Below are 16,318 nucleotides of genomic sequence, written 5' to 3'. Positions count from 1 at the left end.
ACACTAAAATTTCATGGTCAGGGCAAAAATTATAGTGAGATAAATATCCATATACTGGTAGTTCACACCCTAACACTCAAAAGTGGTATCAGTAGATGGTTAAGTCATTAGATTTGCTTAAGTCATGAAAGTGGAACCCTCATGATTGGGACTAGTGCCCTTATTAAGAAAGGATCCTAGGAAAACCCTAGTAAAGATATAAGATACACGTAAAGATAAAAGAAGTCTGGGGCTTAGAAGAGGGCCCTCCCTCACCCAACCATGTTAGCACCTTCATCTTCTAGAACTGTGAGAAGTAAATTTCTGTTATTGGTAAGCTACTTAGTGTATGGTATTTTGTTATAGCACCACAAATAGATGGAGGCAAGTGCTTTCTGAGTTCTGTGAGCTTTCTACAAAATTTCTGAACCTGAGGGAGGCTGGGGGACCCCCAAATTTGTAGACAGCAGGTCTGAGGTGAAGGCAGTCCCATGGGCCCCCAAACTTATGGATGGTGTCTGAAGTGAGGGCAATCTATGAGGACTGTGCCCTCTAACTATACAGTTTTGTTTTGTTTTAAACTCCTGGGTATTATAGGTACAGTGTCACCACATGCCAAAATGTCAAAAGTTGAGCACACAAATGTCTTCAAATTAAGGGCCCAAATTACGGTGCTATATTCTTTTACCTCATCACTTCTAACAATATCCCCTCCCCAACATACACAAGTTGCCTGTCTCCCATCACACAAATAGTGGTTATGATGTTGTAACAGGAAAGAGCTAAAATTAGGAGATACTTATGTTCTGAATGCCTGAGGCAAAAGTTCCTGGTGAACATAAACCTTATTTAGAGAAAGCCTTCATATCTTGTTTGCATTCTGCCTACCTTTTGACTTCAGAAAGACACTGTTATTCAAGTTATTGAAAGCACAATTGAACTTTAACTTTACTTGTTTGATCCTGGTACCCAAAGAACAATGACCAGTGTAAGGCTACCCAGCACTAGTGATAAATAGTAATGATATCCTACTGCTTTACTGTTTACTGAGGGCTTTCCGTGTTTTTGGGAGGAAGGGTACTAGAAACTAGGTTAACCATTTTAAACTCCTTAAAGCTAGGTGATCATGAGAAAGTCTTGTTTAATGTCTCTATATTTAAGTTCCCCAAATGTAATTGTAAAATTAAAAAACAAAACAAAGCACACCTTTGTTGCCTATCACACTGGACTGCTCCGTCAATGAGATAATGCTTGTACTTGAACCCTGAAAGAGCAACTTAAGAGTTGCCAAAGTTGGAAATTAACACATTTAACTTAAAGCTGTTCTATTTCCGAATTCAACTCTAATCTAAATTTATGGAAAAGAATGCATAAATTTGAGCCAAAAGCTAAAAATACTTTTACTAATTTTTTTTTTATTTTGTTCATTGTCTTTTTCCATAAAGGGTGTTTCACATTATAAAAATCAACAAAGGTTATTGAAAAACATTTTCATTATTTTATATGGTACTGAAAATGAACATGACACTGTACACTAGTTTATCTATTCCATTTCCTTTCTCTTTATAGCCTATTTCATTTTCTCTCAAACTGTTATTATTATCATGGCACCCAAATTTGAGATATGCAGCTCCCTCAGGAGGTCAGGTACACACGTTTTCTAAAAGCAAATAAATCAGACAGTGGGAGGGCTATTTGGGTAATGTTAACAATGCTCCCCACAGGACACTGTGCAACTCACGTCTGTGATATTTGTCAGAACACCACCTAAATTTAAGAGAGAGTTCATGGTGTTAATACTTAACACAGAAAGCTACTAATAACTCATTAAAGACAGAGTGATAGCTAGTCTCATTCTCTTTCTTCCCCACTCCCTCGTCCCACATCCTCTATCTTCCTGTCTCTCTCTCTCTCTCTCTCTCTCTCTCTCTCTCTCTCTCATCTTTATCTCTCCTGAAAAACTCAGAGAAACGGAGACAGATGAGAAACTCTTAGTAACTGAAAAAAATTTCCAGGCTGTGGTGCAGTACTTTAGGCTAAGATCTATTCTTATGAATATCACAACCCTGTAGATACCTAATTTATGCAACATTGAATTCTTCTTTTTTTTCTGAAAGCAAGGTGAGGTGACCTTCCTGAAGGTAACAACTGAAGTAAAATTCATACAATTTAAAAGAAAATGGACAGGGAAGTTGGAGGTTCTTTTAATTATATGTACAACCAAAATAAAACTAATTATGTGTTATGCTATTCAGCATTGCTTAGTCATTTTATAAGTGACACTTTCACAAATATTCTTGATTATAGGCACTAATATACAATTGTATTTATAATAATTTATAAGATATAATGTATTTTTGTTGATGCCTTATTGATGCTATAGGTGAAGCAATACCATATCAAGTCTTAGTGGTCTTGGCAATTCACTTTCTCTCTTTGAAAACATTTTGGTAGGTACAGGAAAGGTGACAATATTTACAGGTTGTATTTTAACAGTCTCTCTCTGTTCCTTTGATTCTGTCTCTAATTATCAAAACCTGTTAAAATAAAGCTATGATTCCTTCCTCTGTATAGTAAACTTCTCAGAGTTGAAGACTATCCTTTATTCCAGTAATCCTCAGCATCTAGACTAGCGTATTTTATGTAATAGGCACTCAATATACACTTATTAATTGCACCTAACCATTATCCCAGCTTAAACATTTCCAAAGTGAACTCTGGAAGTGCTACTCATTGGTAAACAAGTTCAGATTGCATTTACACAACACTGAATAAAACTGTTTGCATTAACTAAACTTGGGACTGAATTAAAGAATATTAATTTCACAAGGCCTTACATATTACAGGGTCTAGTTGAAACTAGCATAATCCTAGGTCTCCATTATTGCTTTCAAACCGTTATTTCTCCATGCTCATGTAAAAATACTCTTTGAGTTTTATACTAATTAAAGAACATAATCATTTGGGGGCACCTGGGTGGCTCAGTCGGTTAAGCAACTGACTTTGGTTCAGGTCATGATCTCATGGTTTGTGGGTTCGAGCCCCGTGTTGGTCTCTGTGCTGACAGCTCAGAGCCTGGAGCCTGCTTCAGAATCTGTGTCTCCCTCTCTCTCTGTTCCTCCCCTGCTCGTTCTCTGTCTCTCAAAAATAAATAAATGTTAAAAAATTTTTTTTATAAAAGAACATAATCATTTGTCATAAAGAATATAATCTTATGTCCTTAAGAATATAAACCTTCCTTCACCCTTTTGCACTGTCATTTAATGATTTTCTAGTCATTTTCTCACACTGGGGAAAGAACTTTGGCCTGTGGGACTCAATCTTCTCTTCCTGTCTTTCCTATGTTCCATCCTCATTCTGTTTTACTTCAATATCTATCTGGATAACTTATCCAACACTTTAATCTTAGAGTTTATGGACTTACTCAAATCTAGTTAACTTCAATTCTACGTCCCATTAACAATTCATACCCATGGACACCCTTCTGACTTTGTTATCATCTAGAATGGCACCACCGATATAAACTCTTATATCTCTCTTTCTGACTATAGCCTCTGCCCTTGCTTCTTCTATTCTTGCTACTTTTTCCATGTCATAATCATCCAACCAGGAGTGTGTCTTCATCTTTCTTCTCAATATTCTTAGCATTACTAAATATTTCCTGAAGCTTCTGATGCAATGTATATGCTTATACCTTATACAACTGTATCTTTGTTCAAACTCTTGTTCCTTTAGTTCCAGATTCTTACATTCACTGACACTGGATTCCATGTAGCTCCTATATCTCAAATTTGACTAACCTAGTTTCCAAACCATTCCTCAGTCCATATTTTTGGATGCTGACATCACCATTCTGTTGTCAGAGTCAGAACTTGATACATATTTAAATTATTTTTCTCGCCATCTAGCCAAATAGTCATTAAGTTCTGCCTATATTAGCTCAAAAAATCATCTGAAATTCCTAACCCTAGCTCTAAACCTAATCCTAACTGAAACCCTAACCCCTAACCTATAACCACTAACCCCTAACCATAACCATAACCATAAACTTCTGTCTCTGGAGAGGTCTCTGAACTGCAGGATAATAAGCATATACCCTTGCCCTGGCCCTAAACCTAACCCTAACTCTTCTTCTGGCTCTAAACTGAACCCTAATCCTATATCTGAGGATTATAAAATAGAATGAGATTTTATAATTAGATTATAAAAATATTATAAAATAGAATGTTACTCAGCCATATAAAAAAATGAATTCCTGCCATTTGCAGTGACATGGATGGAGCTAGAGAGTATTATTCTAAGTGAAGAAAGTCCATCAGAGAAAGACAGATACCATATGTTTTTACTCATATGAGGAATTTAAGAAACAAAACAAATAAGCAAAGAAAGAGACAGAGAGAGAGAAACCAAGAAACTCACTCTTAACTATAGAGAACAAACTGATGGTGGCCAGAGGGGAGGTGGTGGGAGATGAGTTAAAGAGGTGACGGGCATTAAAGAGCGCACTTGTGATGAGCATTGGGTGATATATGGAAGTGTTGAATCACTACAGTGTACACCAGATATTACACTGTATGTTAGCTAACCGGAATCGAAATAAAAACTTAAAAAAAAGAAACAATTATCGGGAATTCATCCTTCCATCTTACTAGAGCCTTATCATTTCACGACTAAATTCTTAGTTGGTATCACTGCATCCAAAGTCACTTGTTCCTCTCTAATTTATTATATGTAATCAATTATTTCCAACCTTGCTATACATCAAGGAATACAAAAAGAAACATTCACTTCATCACACTGGGATAAAAAGACAAGGCTCTTTGGCAGCACAGTCTTCTGAGCCCAGTTTCATAAGCACCTTAAGTCCTTCTCAACTCTAACTGCTGACAGGAATAATATCTGAATCCAACTTTGGTCCATTAGCACCACACCAAGGTAGACCAGTGGACAGCAGACCAATGGAAATCTCTGCTAATTTTAGTGGAATTTTCCTCAGCTGCTATGGTAGCTTTGTTATTCTTTTGAAAATTATTCATGACCTAAAACCTAAACTCCATAGTGTGACATTCACAACTTTGGTTATGTGGCTCATACCAGTATGATCTTCATCTGACCTTCAAGCATAGTAAAATACACGCCATTCCCTAAATGCATGGTTATTTTGTGATACCTGTCTTTTTTTCCAATTGTTTTTACTACTTGAAGTATTCTTTCTTTGACTAATTGTTACCACTGTCCAAGACTTAGTTCTGTTATTATCACTTTTGCAAGCTGTCTTAAGATTTCCTTCAAGCTCTTCTTTCTGGGTTCTAAAGAATTCTGTGCTTAATTCAAGAAAAGAAGTTGCTGTACCTAATTTTAACTTGGACCTGTTTCTTCACCATTGGTCAGTGAAATTAATTGGGAACAAGTGTTACCTTTCATTCAAGATGCTCAGAATCTCACCCAGATTCTGACACTTGATATATATGTAACTTTGAAAGAAAAGAAAAGAAAAGAAAAGAAAAGAAAAGAAAAGAAAAGAAAAGAAAAGAAAAGAAAAGAAAAAGAAAGAAGGAGGTAACAGTTTTCTTTATCCTTGTCAAAGTAAACTGAAATATAAATCTCACTCTTTATACTTACCCTTTTAGGAGCCACATCACTTCATCTGTATTTCAACCAAACAAATGTTGAGCACTTATTATGTCCTAGACATCTGATGGACTCTGGAAGTACTCATTTGAGTGAAATATCGTTCTCTCCCTCAAAAGCATCCGCAGTTGGAATGGGAACCAAATATTTGAGTAAAACTGCCTAATACAACATATAATACAATCTCTCCCTCAATCTTCTCTCTTTCCCCTTTGCTAGAAAATATACCTGGGCCTTGCAATTTGCAAAAAAATAAATAGAAATATACAAATTATTTTATTACCAAAGCTCTTGAAAGAGTATTATAAAATTGCCTTTTCCAATTTCTTTCAATGCTCTTGCTCCGTTCACTATTATTACATTTAATCTTCTGCCTTTACCAATCTGATACTACTCTTTCTGTCACTGATGCTTTCCTAACAGCCAAGTTGTATTCAGGCATAGCCATCTATGGACATGAACTACTAATTTCAGGTGAATATGCATTTCTAGGATAAAGCTGACAGGACGTGCAAGATGACAGAAAGCCCTCAAGAAGCAGGCAGGAAAAGAACACATTTCTTCCTCCTTCAACCTTTTAATCTCCCTCTAGTGCCCCATACTGGCAGAACCTAATTAAGAGGCATGTAACAAAGGAAAAATGTAGTCTGAAGAGCCCTAGCCCCAGTGGTCACCAAGCAGAATATAAAAATGCTGAGAGATAATCATTTAACAACTTGCATGCCCAGGTTCTGCTCTCAGATATTCTCCAACACTTTTCTTCAAAGCTTGCATGAGCTCCCATGGCTTCAATGATTAATACAGTAGCTGATTCACTGATCTACTCAATCCATTTCTACTCTTTCTCTCAAACTCTATCCCACATGGTGATTAGGTATACATGCTTCCACTTACATAGTCTCTACCACGTCCAAGACAGATTACTTCTCAGCAAAGCCAGTCATCAACAGTTCTTTTTATATAAATGCCACCATATTTTTTTCTAGTCAACCAGTATCATCCCACCTTCTATATATTCTGTTCTTTTTTTGTGTGTATCATACGCAATTTGACATCAGTCTCTGTGAAGTCTATAATCCTCATTCCTGCTCCATCAGTGTTTCATTACTTCTCTTTAATTGCAAAAGTATTTTCTTACAATTTATATCTGTAACTTATGTTTTCATTTCACTTCAGTTCATCTTATATAATGCTGTTTAATTGATCTTGCTATAGCCTATCTCTGAGCACACTGTATTCCTGGAAAATTCCCCATGCCTCCTACTGCTTTACAAATTAAGTGTAAACTTTTCAAGTCGGTCTTCATGATTTATCCCCGGACCTACATTCTTAGCTTTTTCCCTGTTTATCTGCATTACTAATCTATGAGCACATTTAGATGGAATTTTGAAACAGTGATATAATTAAAAGTAGAATGTTTCCATTTTATATTATTAAAAGCAATAAAATCAAACCACAATAGTCAATATGCCAAAAAAATAATAATGACGAAAGGAGAAAGGTAGTATCACCACGGAAAACATTAAGCAAGATGGCAGAAGCAAGAACCAATAAAACTATCATATAAATTAAATTACTAAAGCAGAATGGATTGAAAAGCAAAATTATCCTAAATATTGCTCTATAAATATTACAAATGAACATCTAAAACATAAGTCAGAATACTGAATAATAAAATGCAAAATTAAGTTGGTCTAACAAAAAGAGGTGTTGAGAATATTAACTGCATAGCGATACATAAGAGAAAGATATCATTACATTAAAAAATAACAAAATGGTCATTTAATAATTGTGAGTCTCTATGCACTGAATAACATAATCTAGAAAATATATAAACCAAAATCCACAAATTAATTCACATTGAACTAAACATTTCATTTAATTTATTTGCTCATAAATAATCTGTGAAGCAAAAGTTGCAGTGATCTTGTCTGATGGTCCCATGCAGATTAAACAAAAGCTTTTAACAGAATTTTATTTTTCCCTAGCTCTGTTAATGTTTAATTGATAAATAAACCTGTATATATTTAAAATGAGCAATATGATGATTTGATATATGCATACATAGTGAAATGATTACCATCATCAGGTTGATTAAAACAACCATCATCTCATGTAATTACCTTTTTGTGTGTATATATGGTAAGAATGCTTAAGATCTACTCTCTTAGCTGATTTCAAGTATATAATTCAGTACTATTACCTCTAGTTACCATTCAATACATTAGATCTCCAAAATTTATTCATCTTATAAGGCTTGTAGCCTTTGACCAGCATCTTCCCCATTTTACCCCCACCCTGACCCCAGATAACCACCATTCTATTCTCCGTGTTCAACTTTTTTAAGATTCCACAAACAAGTGAGATCATATCTGGCTGGCTTATTTCTCTGTCTGGCTTATTTCACTTAGCATAATATCTCCTAGATTTATCTATCTTATTGCGAATGGCAGGATTTCATTCTTTCTCATGACTGAAAAATATTGCACTATCTATGGAATGGTTACCATTATATCTATCTATCTAGATCACTGATACATAAATACAACGTGTTTTTATCTGTTCATCCATTGACAGACACTCAGATTGTTTCCATATGTTGATTATTATGAATAATGCTGCAATAAACATGACAGTGCAGCTATCTCTTTTAGATACTGATTGTTTCCTTCAGATATTTACTTAGAAATGACATTGCAGAATTAATGGATTTGTATTTTTAATTTTTAAAACAATCTCCACAATGTTTTCCATAATGGCTGCACCACTAATAATTTCCACTAATTTCCAATAATTTCCACATTTCCACTAATAATATATAGGGTTCCCTTCTCTCCACCTCCTTACCAATACTTGCTATCTCTCCTAATTTTTCTAAATGACATCCTAACAGGCAAGAGATGACATCTCACTGTGGTTTTAACTTGCATTTCCCTGATGTTTAGTGATGTTGAGCACATTTTCATTTATCTGTTGACTATCTATATACTTCTTTGGGAAGATGTCTACTCAGGTCCTTTGCCCATTTTTAATTGGATTACTTCTGTTTTTTCTTTATTTATTATTTTGTTTGTTTGTTGCCACTGAGTTATATGAGTTACTTATGTGTTTTGGATATTAATTCCATATCAGAGATATAGTTTGCAAATATTTTCTCATATTTAGTAGGCTGTCTTTTCAATTTATGTATTATTTCTTTTGCTGTGGAGAAGCTTATCAGTTTGAAGTAGTCCTAGCTTATTTTTGCATTTGTTTCCTGTGCTTTTGGTGTTCATATGCAAAAAAATCATTGCCAAGACCAATGTCAAGGAGCACAATATATTAAAATTGCCATAATTGCATTCAGGAAATACTTGATCATTTTTCAAGTTTGTTCTTCACTGCAAGTGAGAAAGAAAACACTAAAGTATTCAATTCAACTTGCTAGAAAAAAAAAAGAAACAAAATTACAAAAATCAATCAAAAAGAGTAACAAAGAAAAAAGCTAAAATTAATGATTTGGAAAACAAAAATAATTAATCATCATGAATAAATCAGAATTTGGGTGGGAAAACAATCATAAGGCAAAAATTTAACAAGGTCAATCAAGGAAAAGAAAAAAAAAGAAAAGCCTAATGCATGAGAAAAGAACATAACTACAGAAGCAGAAGAAATGAAAAAATACATATTTCATACAACTTAATAAATTTGAAAACCTCATTAAAATGATTTTTTTCTAGAAAAACATAACTTTCAAATATTGGCTCAAGAATTAGAAAACATTAATCATGCAAAAAGCAAAAAAATGGACTGAATAAATTTTAAAATGTTTTTCTCCAGAAAAGAGTTAAGCTCAGATAATATGTACTGGGGGGCGCTCACCATCATGTTTATTTATGTACTTCTTCTGACAGTTTTTATCCAGAACCGCCTTTTCAAGATTGTCTGCATGGCAAATGGAATGCCTTCCTCTGGGGCAAAGGCTGGACACGTTTGTTAGAAGCTCCCTTATAAAAATGGGGCTTTCCTACATTCCAAGTTCATCAGCTGTGATAAAGATTCCTTGTGTATGCAGCATCCACCTGGACCACTTTCCCATTATCCCATGAGACTTGGAGCCAAGGTGAACCTATTTAAACATGAAGCTCACACTGCTGCTGTGTAGCAAGTAATAAAATCTTTGCTTCTCACCTAGAAGTTTCATGCCTTCTGCATCATTTGTGAAACTATGGCAGGCTAACTTGTTAGTTTGCAAGTGAAGTAAAATCTCTAACTCTTCACATATCTTGATAGTATCATAGTAAAATTCTTCAAAATTTTAAGGAACTGAAATGTTTTATGCTATTTAACATAGAAAGAAGAGAAAACCTTCTTATTTCATTCGAACAACTCTACTAAATCTCTGACATTAATATCTTGAACAGAGTACAAAACAGAAGAACTATAGACCAATTAGATGTTCAGCATTAAATGGCTGCAAATTGAATCCAGTAATGAATTACAGTTTTAATAAAGCATAACCAATTAGGTATACTTAAGTATGTAATCGGATATTTGGAAACTCATACTATAATTACTTTAATTGATCAAAAGGGAAAAACATATATTTATGCTATTACTCTGCAGTGGGGGAAAGGTATTTCAAAAGTGGCAGCCCCACCAGGAAATTAATGTTACTTGGAAAAATCATAACATCCAACGCGTGTTCATAGAGTATTATCACAACCATGTAAAGAAAAAAACAATGCATAGAAAAACTGAGGTGGATTATGGCCAAGTGATTTTAATAGATGCCTCTAGGTAGTTGGGGAGAAAAAAGCCTATTCAAACTTCATGTATAGTCCTTTAACGAACTGTTAGTAGAAATTCTGGGACATATCTGCAAGATGTAACATGATGTTGGAGAGATGCAAAAAGAAGAGAGGCTTCTGCCTTGTTTAATGGATCATGCCCTGAGCAAACATTCAAAACACATTAAATTTATATTTGGGAGTTACTTATACCCATGCTACGTCTTTCCTTTACATTATAGTGTTATTCTCTCCTGATTTCTAAGTACCTACGATCATTGCCGCACTGGGTCTGTGCTTGAACACTTGAAGTGTTCCCCAGTATAAAATTAGTACTCTTTTGCTACCAGTCCTCAAATTAAAATGTTCATACCTCAAGAGAGCATGGATTTGAACAAGCAGCTTTAAAAAAGCAATATGATGAACCTAATTAATATGATTACATGTGACTGATGCTTAATCCTACCAGAATTATTAAAAATATTAATTATGCAAACCATGTTTCCAACTTTTAAAACTTTCATGTTAATTTAAAATCTTTTGGTAGCAAGAAAATTAACATTAAGGCAAATTATTCTTGCTTATGAGGTCCATTGGTCAGTTCTTCTAAATGTTTCCAGGTTTTTCACACATTCATTTCCCACTATTAAGACCACAGAATATGTAATTTGTTTTTATTTTATTTTAATCATACCTAATGTATCAGGTCAGTGGGCCAGGGACACAATTTATTGTTTGTAATTTGAATGTTGTTACTATATTCAAGTTTGTTTTTTACATCTTCCCTCTTTCTGCTGATTGAATCTTTAAAATTGAGGCTAGGGTTGTAGTCACCCAACACTGAATGCCCTGAACACAGTACTCATAAACTAGTGTGTGAATGAAGAAATGATGAGTGGAAACTAGGAGAATAATTTTTTAAACTGTAGTAATCTTTAAAATTATCTCAGAGATTAAATTTGCTTCTTATTTGTACTATTTCTGTACCTGGCTGTCTAATGAGGCAATGAATCACTGCCTCTGTATTAAGCTGAGAATTTTCCACATGAAAGTGTCAAGAAGTGATTTAATAGCCAAATATGGGACTGCTGTAAATATTTCCTGAGAGTAAAAAATATGAGGCGAAATAAAAACTGATAAACTCTACAAAGTATTAGGGGATTGTGTCTTATAGAATTCAATTTGGAAACTGGTCTCTCTGCCAATGATCCAATATAGACCATTATACCCTTCTCATATCATACCCTAAATTATAGAAAGGAGAGCAAGATTATAGAAAAATCACTAGAGAAAGGCACTGACATAGAAAAGCAGTGGGACTTCTGAGGACGGCTAATAATAGATTAAAATTAAAATTAAAGATTAAAATAACCTGAAACTCCAGTTTTGTTTGGATCTTTCTAGTAACAAAAAGGAAGATCAGTAGCAAGAGCTATAGTACTTTGATGGGTATGGTATAGTGACAATTTCATCTTAATTGTATTTGCAAACTATAGGCAGTTAAAACTCCATTTAACATGAAAATATCTTTCATTTAACTATATCTGATATGGAACTATATAAACCAAAAAAGGTTGAATTTAACTCCAGAACCACATTGTATTCTATCTAAAGTTTGTATATAATTTTTTTCTTAAACCATTTTATTGTCTGTTTGTAGTTCTAATTCTATGGCATGTTTTCTTACATCCCCAGTTAATTCTACTGTGGATTTTATATGCTTTTATTAAATGATTTCTTCAGGTGATCCATAATTGTGATCAGTTCTTTTGCCCAGAGGGGACACCCCAGATTAGTAATACCGTGTTTATAATGATGCCTAATAAAACTTGTTTCTTTTTAGGAATGCTTCATATTACATATATGTTTACAAATTTTTACTTCATCCAATTTCTAAATAGGGATGAGAATAGTTTTCTGTGAAGAATTACATTCTTTCCACAATTTAATGCCAATAACTGATCAGAATCATAGTGTCACTAATGTAAGATATATCAATTTCTAAACTAGGCACATTCAAACTCTATGCTTCTGATCATATATGGCAAATGCATAACAAAGAACTATCCGAGAGTTGATAAGAGGCAATTTCATATAAATTTAAGATTATTTAAGAAGTATTATTCAGATATTTATCAGAATCCTTAATTGCTAGAAAGCAATAGAGAATTTAACAATTTCACCTACAAGGAAAGACTAGATGACAAATGTCTATGAATTATCAAGGAGAAAGAGAGAGAATGAGAAAGAGAAAGAGAAAGAGAAAGAAAGGGAGAAATCAGCTCTTGCATGCAGCATGAGTATTCAACTAAAGTATCAGGCTGGCGCAGTATGGAAAATGTCCCTGAAATGCTCCTGCTTTCAGGCATTATCATGCATGTGGACAGCAAAATTACCAAAAAAGCATATGTTCATCCATTTATTCATTCAGTCATTCAATGAGTATTCATTGAGTGCCTCCCTTGTGCCTGGCATAATTCTGAGCTTATAGGATACAGAGAAGAATGTGGCAGAAAATCTCACTGACAATACATTAGTATTGCAAGATGCAGGCAGACGACAAACAAAAATGAATGAACAAAACAAGGTCAGAGAAAGACTGGTGCTAAGAACAAAACACAATGCTAGGTGATGTGACAAGTGGGTGGAGGTAGGTGCATTTCGGAATGCGAAGGCAGAGACAAGATTTTGGATGAAAAAAAAATACAAATCTCAATTTCTGAGAGGCTAGTTATACAGGATTTTTTTCTTTGTCTCTCTCCTGCTGACCATATTTTGCCATTTCACTAATTATTATTGTTCCATTAAAGTGCTGAAATGCCAGTCAATAAATGATTATTGAGATCCCACTGTGTTCTCAGCACTAGGACGATTGGAAAATGTGGTTGAATTCAAACAGCTAATTCTACTGCTGTGATAAAATATGAGGTGGAGAATGATGCTTAAATCAGTAAATAACTTAAAGGCTTCTCTTTTTGAGGGGTGCATTTACATCTAAGCCTCCCCAGTCCATTCATACATCACAAATCTTGAGATTTAGCCATCAATGTTTCAGGAACTTCTCCAGAAGGAGGCATCATTTATTGCCACTAGATGGCACCAATTATTTTCATATTGTTAGGCCCCCTCCCCCTAAAATACCCGTTTTCTATGTAAAGGTCATTATTTAAAATGGAAGAATATTACCTAACACTATTGTTAATAAAACTATTATTCTTTTTTTAAGCTTACTTATTTATTTTCAGAGAGAGAAAGAGTGAGTGGGGGAGAGGGAGGGGCAGAGAGAGAAAGTATCCCAAGCAGGCTCCGTGCTGCCAGCACAGAGCCTGACATGGGGCTCAATCCCACGAACAGTGAGATCCTGACCTGAGCCGCAAACAAGAGTTGGTCACTCAACCGACTGAGCCACCCAGGCACCTCTATTGTCCTTTTATTTTTTATTTTTTTTAAAATGTTTTTATTTTTAAAAGAGAGAGACAGAGTACAAGCAGGGGAGGGGCAGAGAGAAAGGGAAACCCAGAATCCCAAGCAGGCTCCACGCTGTCAGCACAGAGCTTGATGCCGGGCTTGAACCCAAAAACCGCGAGATCATGACCTGAGCTGAAGTCAGATGCTCAACTGACTGAGCCACTCAGGTGCCCTGTATTGTTCTTTTATTAATACTTTTCTACAGGGAGGATCACAGAAATAACATGAAAGATGGTATGTGCATTCACTGACATACTTGCTTAATGTATATTTGCTCTAATTTTTAAAAATGGTTTAGATCATTTCTTTGAAATGTAAAAAGTAATTGAGTATATGGATATATATAATAATTGGATATATTAATAGCAGGACCAAAAATAGCTTTAAAAAGTATATTATGATATTAAATATATCTTTAAAAGTTTTGCAGAAATAGTTGTAATAAGATGCAGTAGAATGATTTTTCAGAAGTAATTTACCATTTGGCCTCTTAAAAATAAGCCATGTTTATAAATATATTGAAAAAGTCATGGCATTCATTATTATAATTAAATGTATCAGAAACTAATCCAAAATATAAAATAGGAGAGGAATCCCTTAAATGTGTACCATTTACTCATATTCTATATAAAAAATTTAGTATGAATAGCTTTAGAAAACTTAAACTTCAGATCCAAAAATATGTATCATATGATTTCTGTTTCCAAGTTTACAGGGCAATTAAAATCTATGGAAAACTTTTCTAAAGGAAAAGAGCATGAAATATTCTCCTTTTTCAAAAAAGTGGTTGGTAAACAAAGTGTGTTCATTCAGAAATAAAATGTAACTATCCCCACATCTCCCATTAAAGGCGTAATAATGGCTCTAGAATAAATATAAATTGTACTTTTATACCAGTAGACTTCAAAATAAAGTGAAGTACAGAAGGTCCCTGACTTATAATGGTTCCACTTATAATTTTTTTAATTTTACATTGGTGCAAAAGCAATATGCATTCAGTAAAAACCATACTGAGAATTTTGAATTTTGATTGTTTCCCAGGCTAGTGATTTGGGGTAGGATACTGTCTCGTGATATTGGGCAGGGACAGCAAACCCCAGCCCCCAGTCAGCCATGTGATCCTGAGAGTAAACAACTGATACACTTAGCAGTCAGTCTAAGTGTATCACTTAGTATCACTGTCAGTACCGTATTCAATAAATTACATGAGATATCCAACACTTTACTATAAAATAGGCTTTGTGTTAGATGATTCTGCCCAACTATAAGCTAATGTAAGGGTTCTGAGCACATTTCAGGTAGGCTAGGCTAAGGTATGATGTTGGGAGGTTAGGTATATTAAATGCATTTTTGACAACAATATTTTCAACTCACGATGAGTTTATCAGAATATAACCTACTCGCAAGTCAAGGAAGATTTGTACAATGACACAATGAGAGTGCACATAAAATGCATTAAAAAGCACAATATGGTATATGAATATATTATAATTACTTAGAAGAAAAAATAAGAAATTACATTGATTACACTAACGGATTCATTTTTAAAATTTGAACATCATTACCACTTCAATATGAAAAACGAGTGCCTCAAACTAGCTGCTAGTTTAACTATCACTACATTTCCTTCATTTTAAGACAGTCCAAAAATAATACTCACTTTAATATCTGCCAGAGTTTTTTGCCTCATGGTAATGAGTGTTCTGTATCTCTGTTCTTCTTCATAGAGTCTCTCTTCACAGGTTTTTTTCTCACTTACAAGCTGATCAAACACAGCTTGTGCATATTCCTTTTTATATTTTATAGTTATATAGTGGTTCCTATGAAGAAAGAATTGTATTTGCCACTGACCAATTCATATTTTATTTTCTGAAATACATTTGTGATACAGTTTTAAAGAGCCAGTATTTAAAAGTCTTAGAACTGAAGGGCTTTGGAAAGTTCCCTAATCTTTTCCATAGGCCTATCTCCATAGAGCTACTTCTAAACGATCCAGTTGGGAGAAAATCTCTAGAGAAATGTAGTGGATTTTCTTGGTTGCCTACCCAGCATGCCTCTCCAAAAGAACCCCTCCTCCATGCAGCACATAACCCCAAAAATACATTCTAATTAGATTAAGTATAATTAGATTAGACTAGCATGTGGCTGATTATTCAGGAATGAAGGCTATTAATATAATTATATATATAATATATATATATAATATATTATATATAATATATATAAAATATACATAATATATATAATATATAATATATATAAAATATATAATATATAATATATATACTATATATATAATAATTATATATACATATATATAATAATTATTCAGGAATGAAGGCTATTAATATAGCCTCATAAGACAAAAGGCAAGGACCTAATTCCACGTACAAAAGGCTCCCATCCACTAAATATGAGTGAGTCATGTTTTCAAACCTGAAGACAATGGGCATAGAGGAGAGAGAAAAAAC

At 34.1% G+C, this 16,318-nt stretch overlaps 1 protein-coding gene across 5 annotated transcripts in view; it reads right to left on the bottom strand.

Annotated features, from left to right (window-relative positions):
* Positions 1-16,318, bottom strand: part of CCDC178 (coiled-coil domain containing 178) — a 440,607-nt gene that overhangs the window by 233,869 nt on the left and 190,420 nt on the right. For all 5 annotated transcript variants that reach the window (XM_058692404.1, XM_058692401.1, XM_058692402.1 and 2 more), the window contains one exon: positions 15,508-15,667. In XM_058692404.1, the coding sequence (XP_058548387.1) occupies positions 15,508-15,667 (160 nt within the window). The remainder of the gene's footprint in view (positions 1-15,507; positions 15,668-16,318) is intronic.

Source organism: Neofelis nebulosa, chromosome 11, assembly GCF_028018385.1.
Source record: "Neofelis nebulosa isolate mNeoNeb1 chromosome 11, mNeoNeb1.pri, whole genome shotgun sequence".
NCBI classification, from domain to species: domain Eukaryota; kingdom Metazoa; phylum Chordata; class Mammalia; order Carnivora; family Felidae; genus Neofelis; species Neofelis nebulosa.
This window is presented reverse-complemented; position numbering and strand designations above follow the sequence as displayed.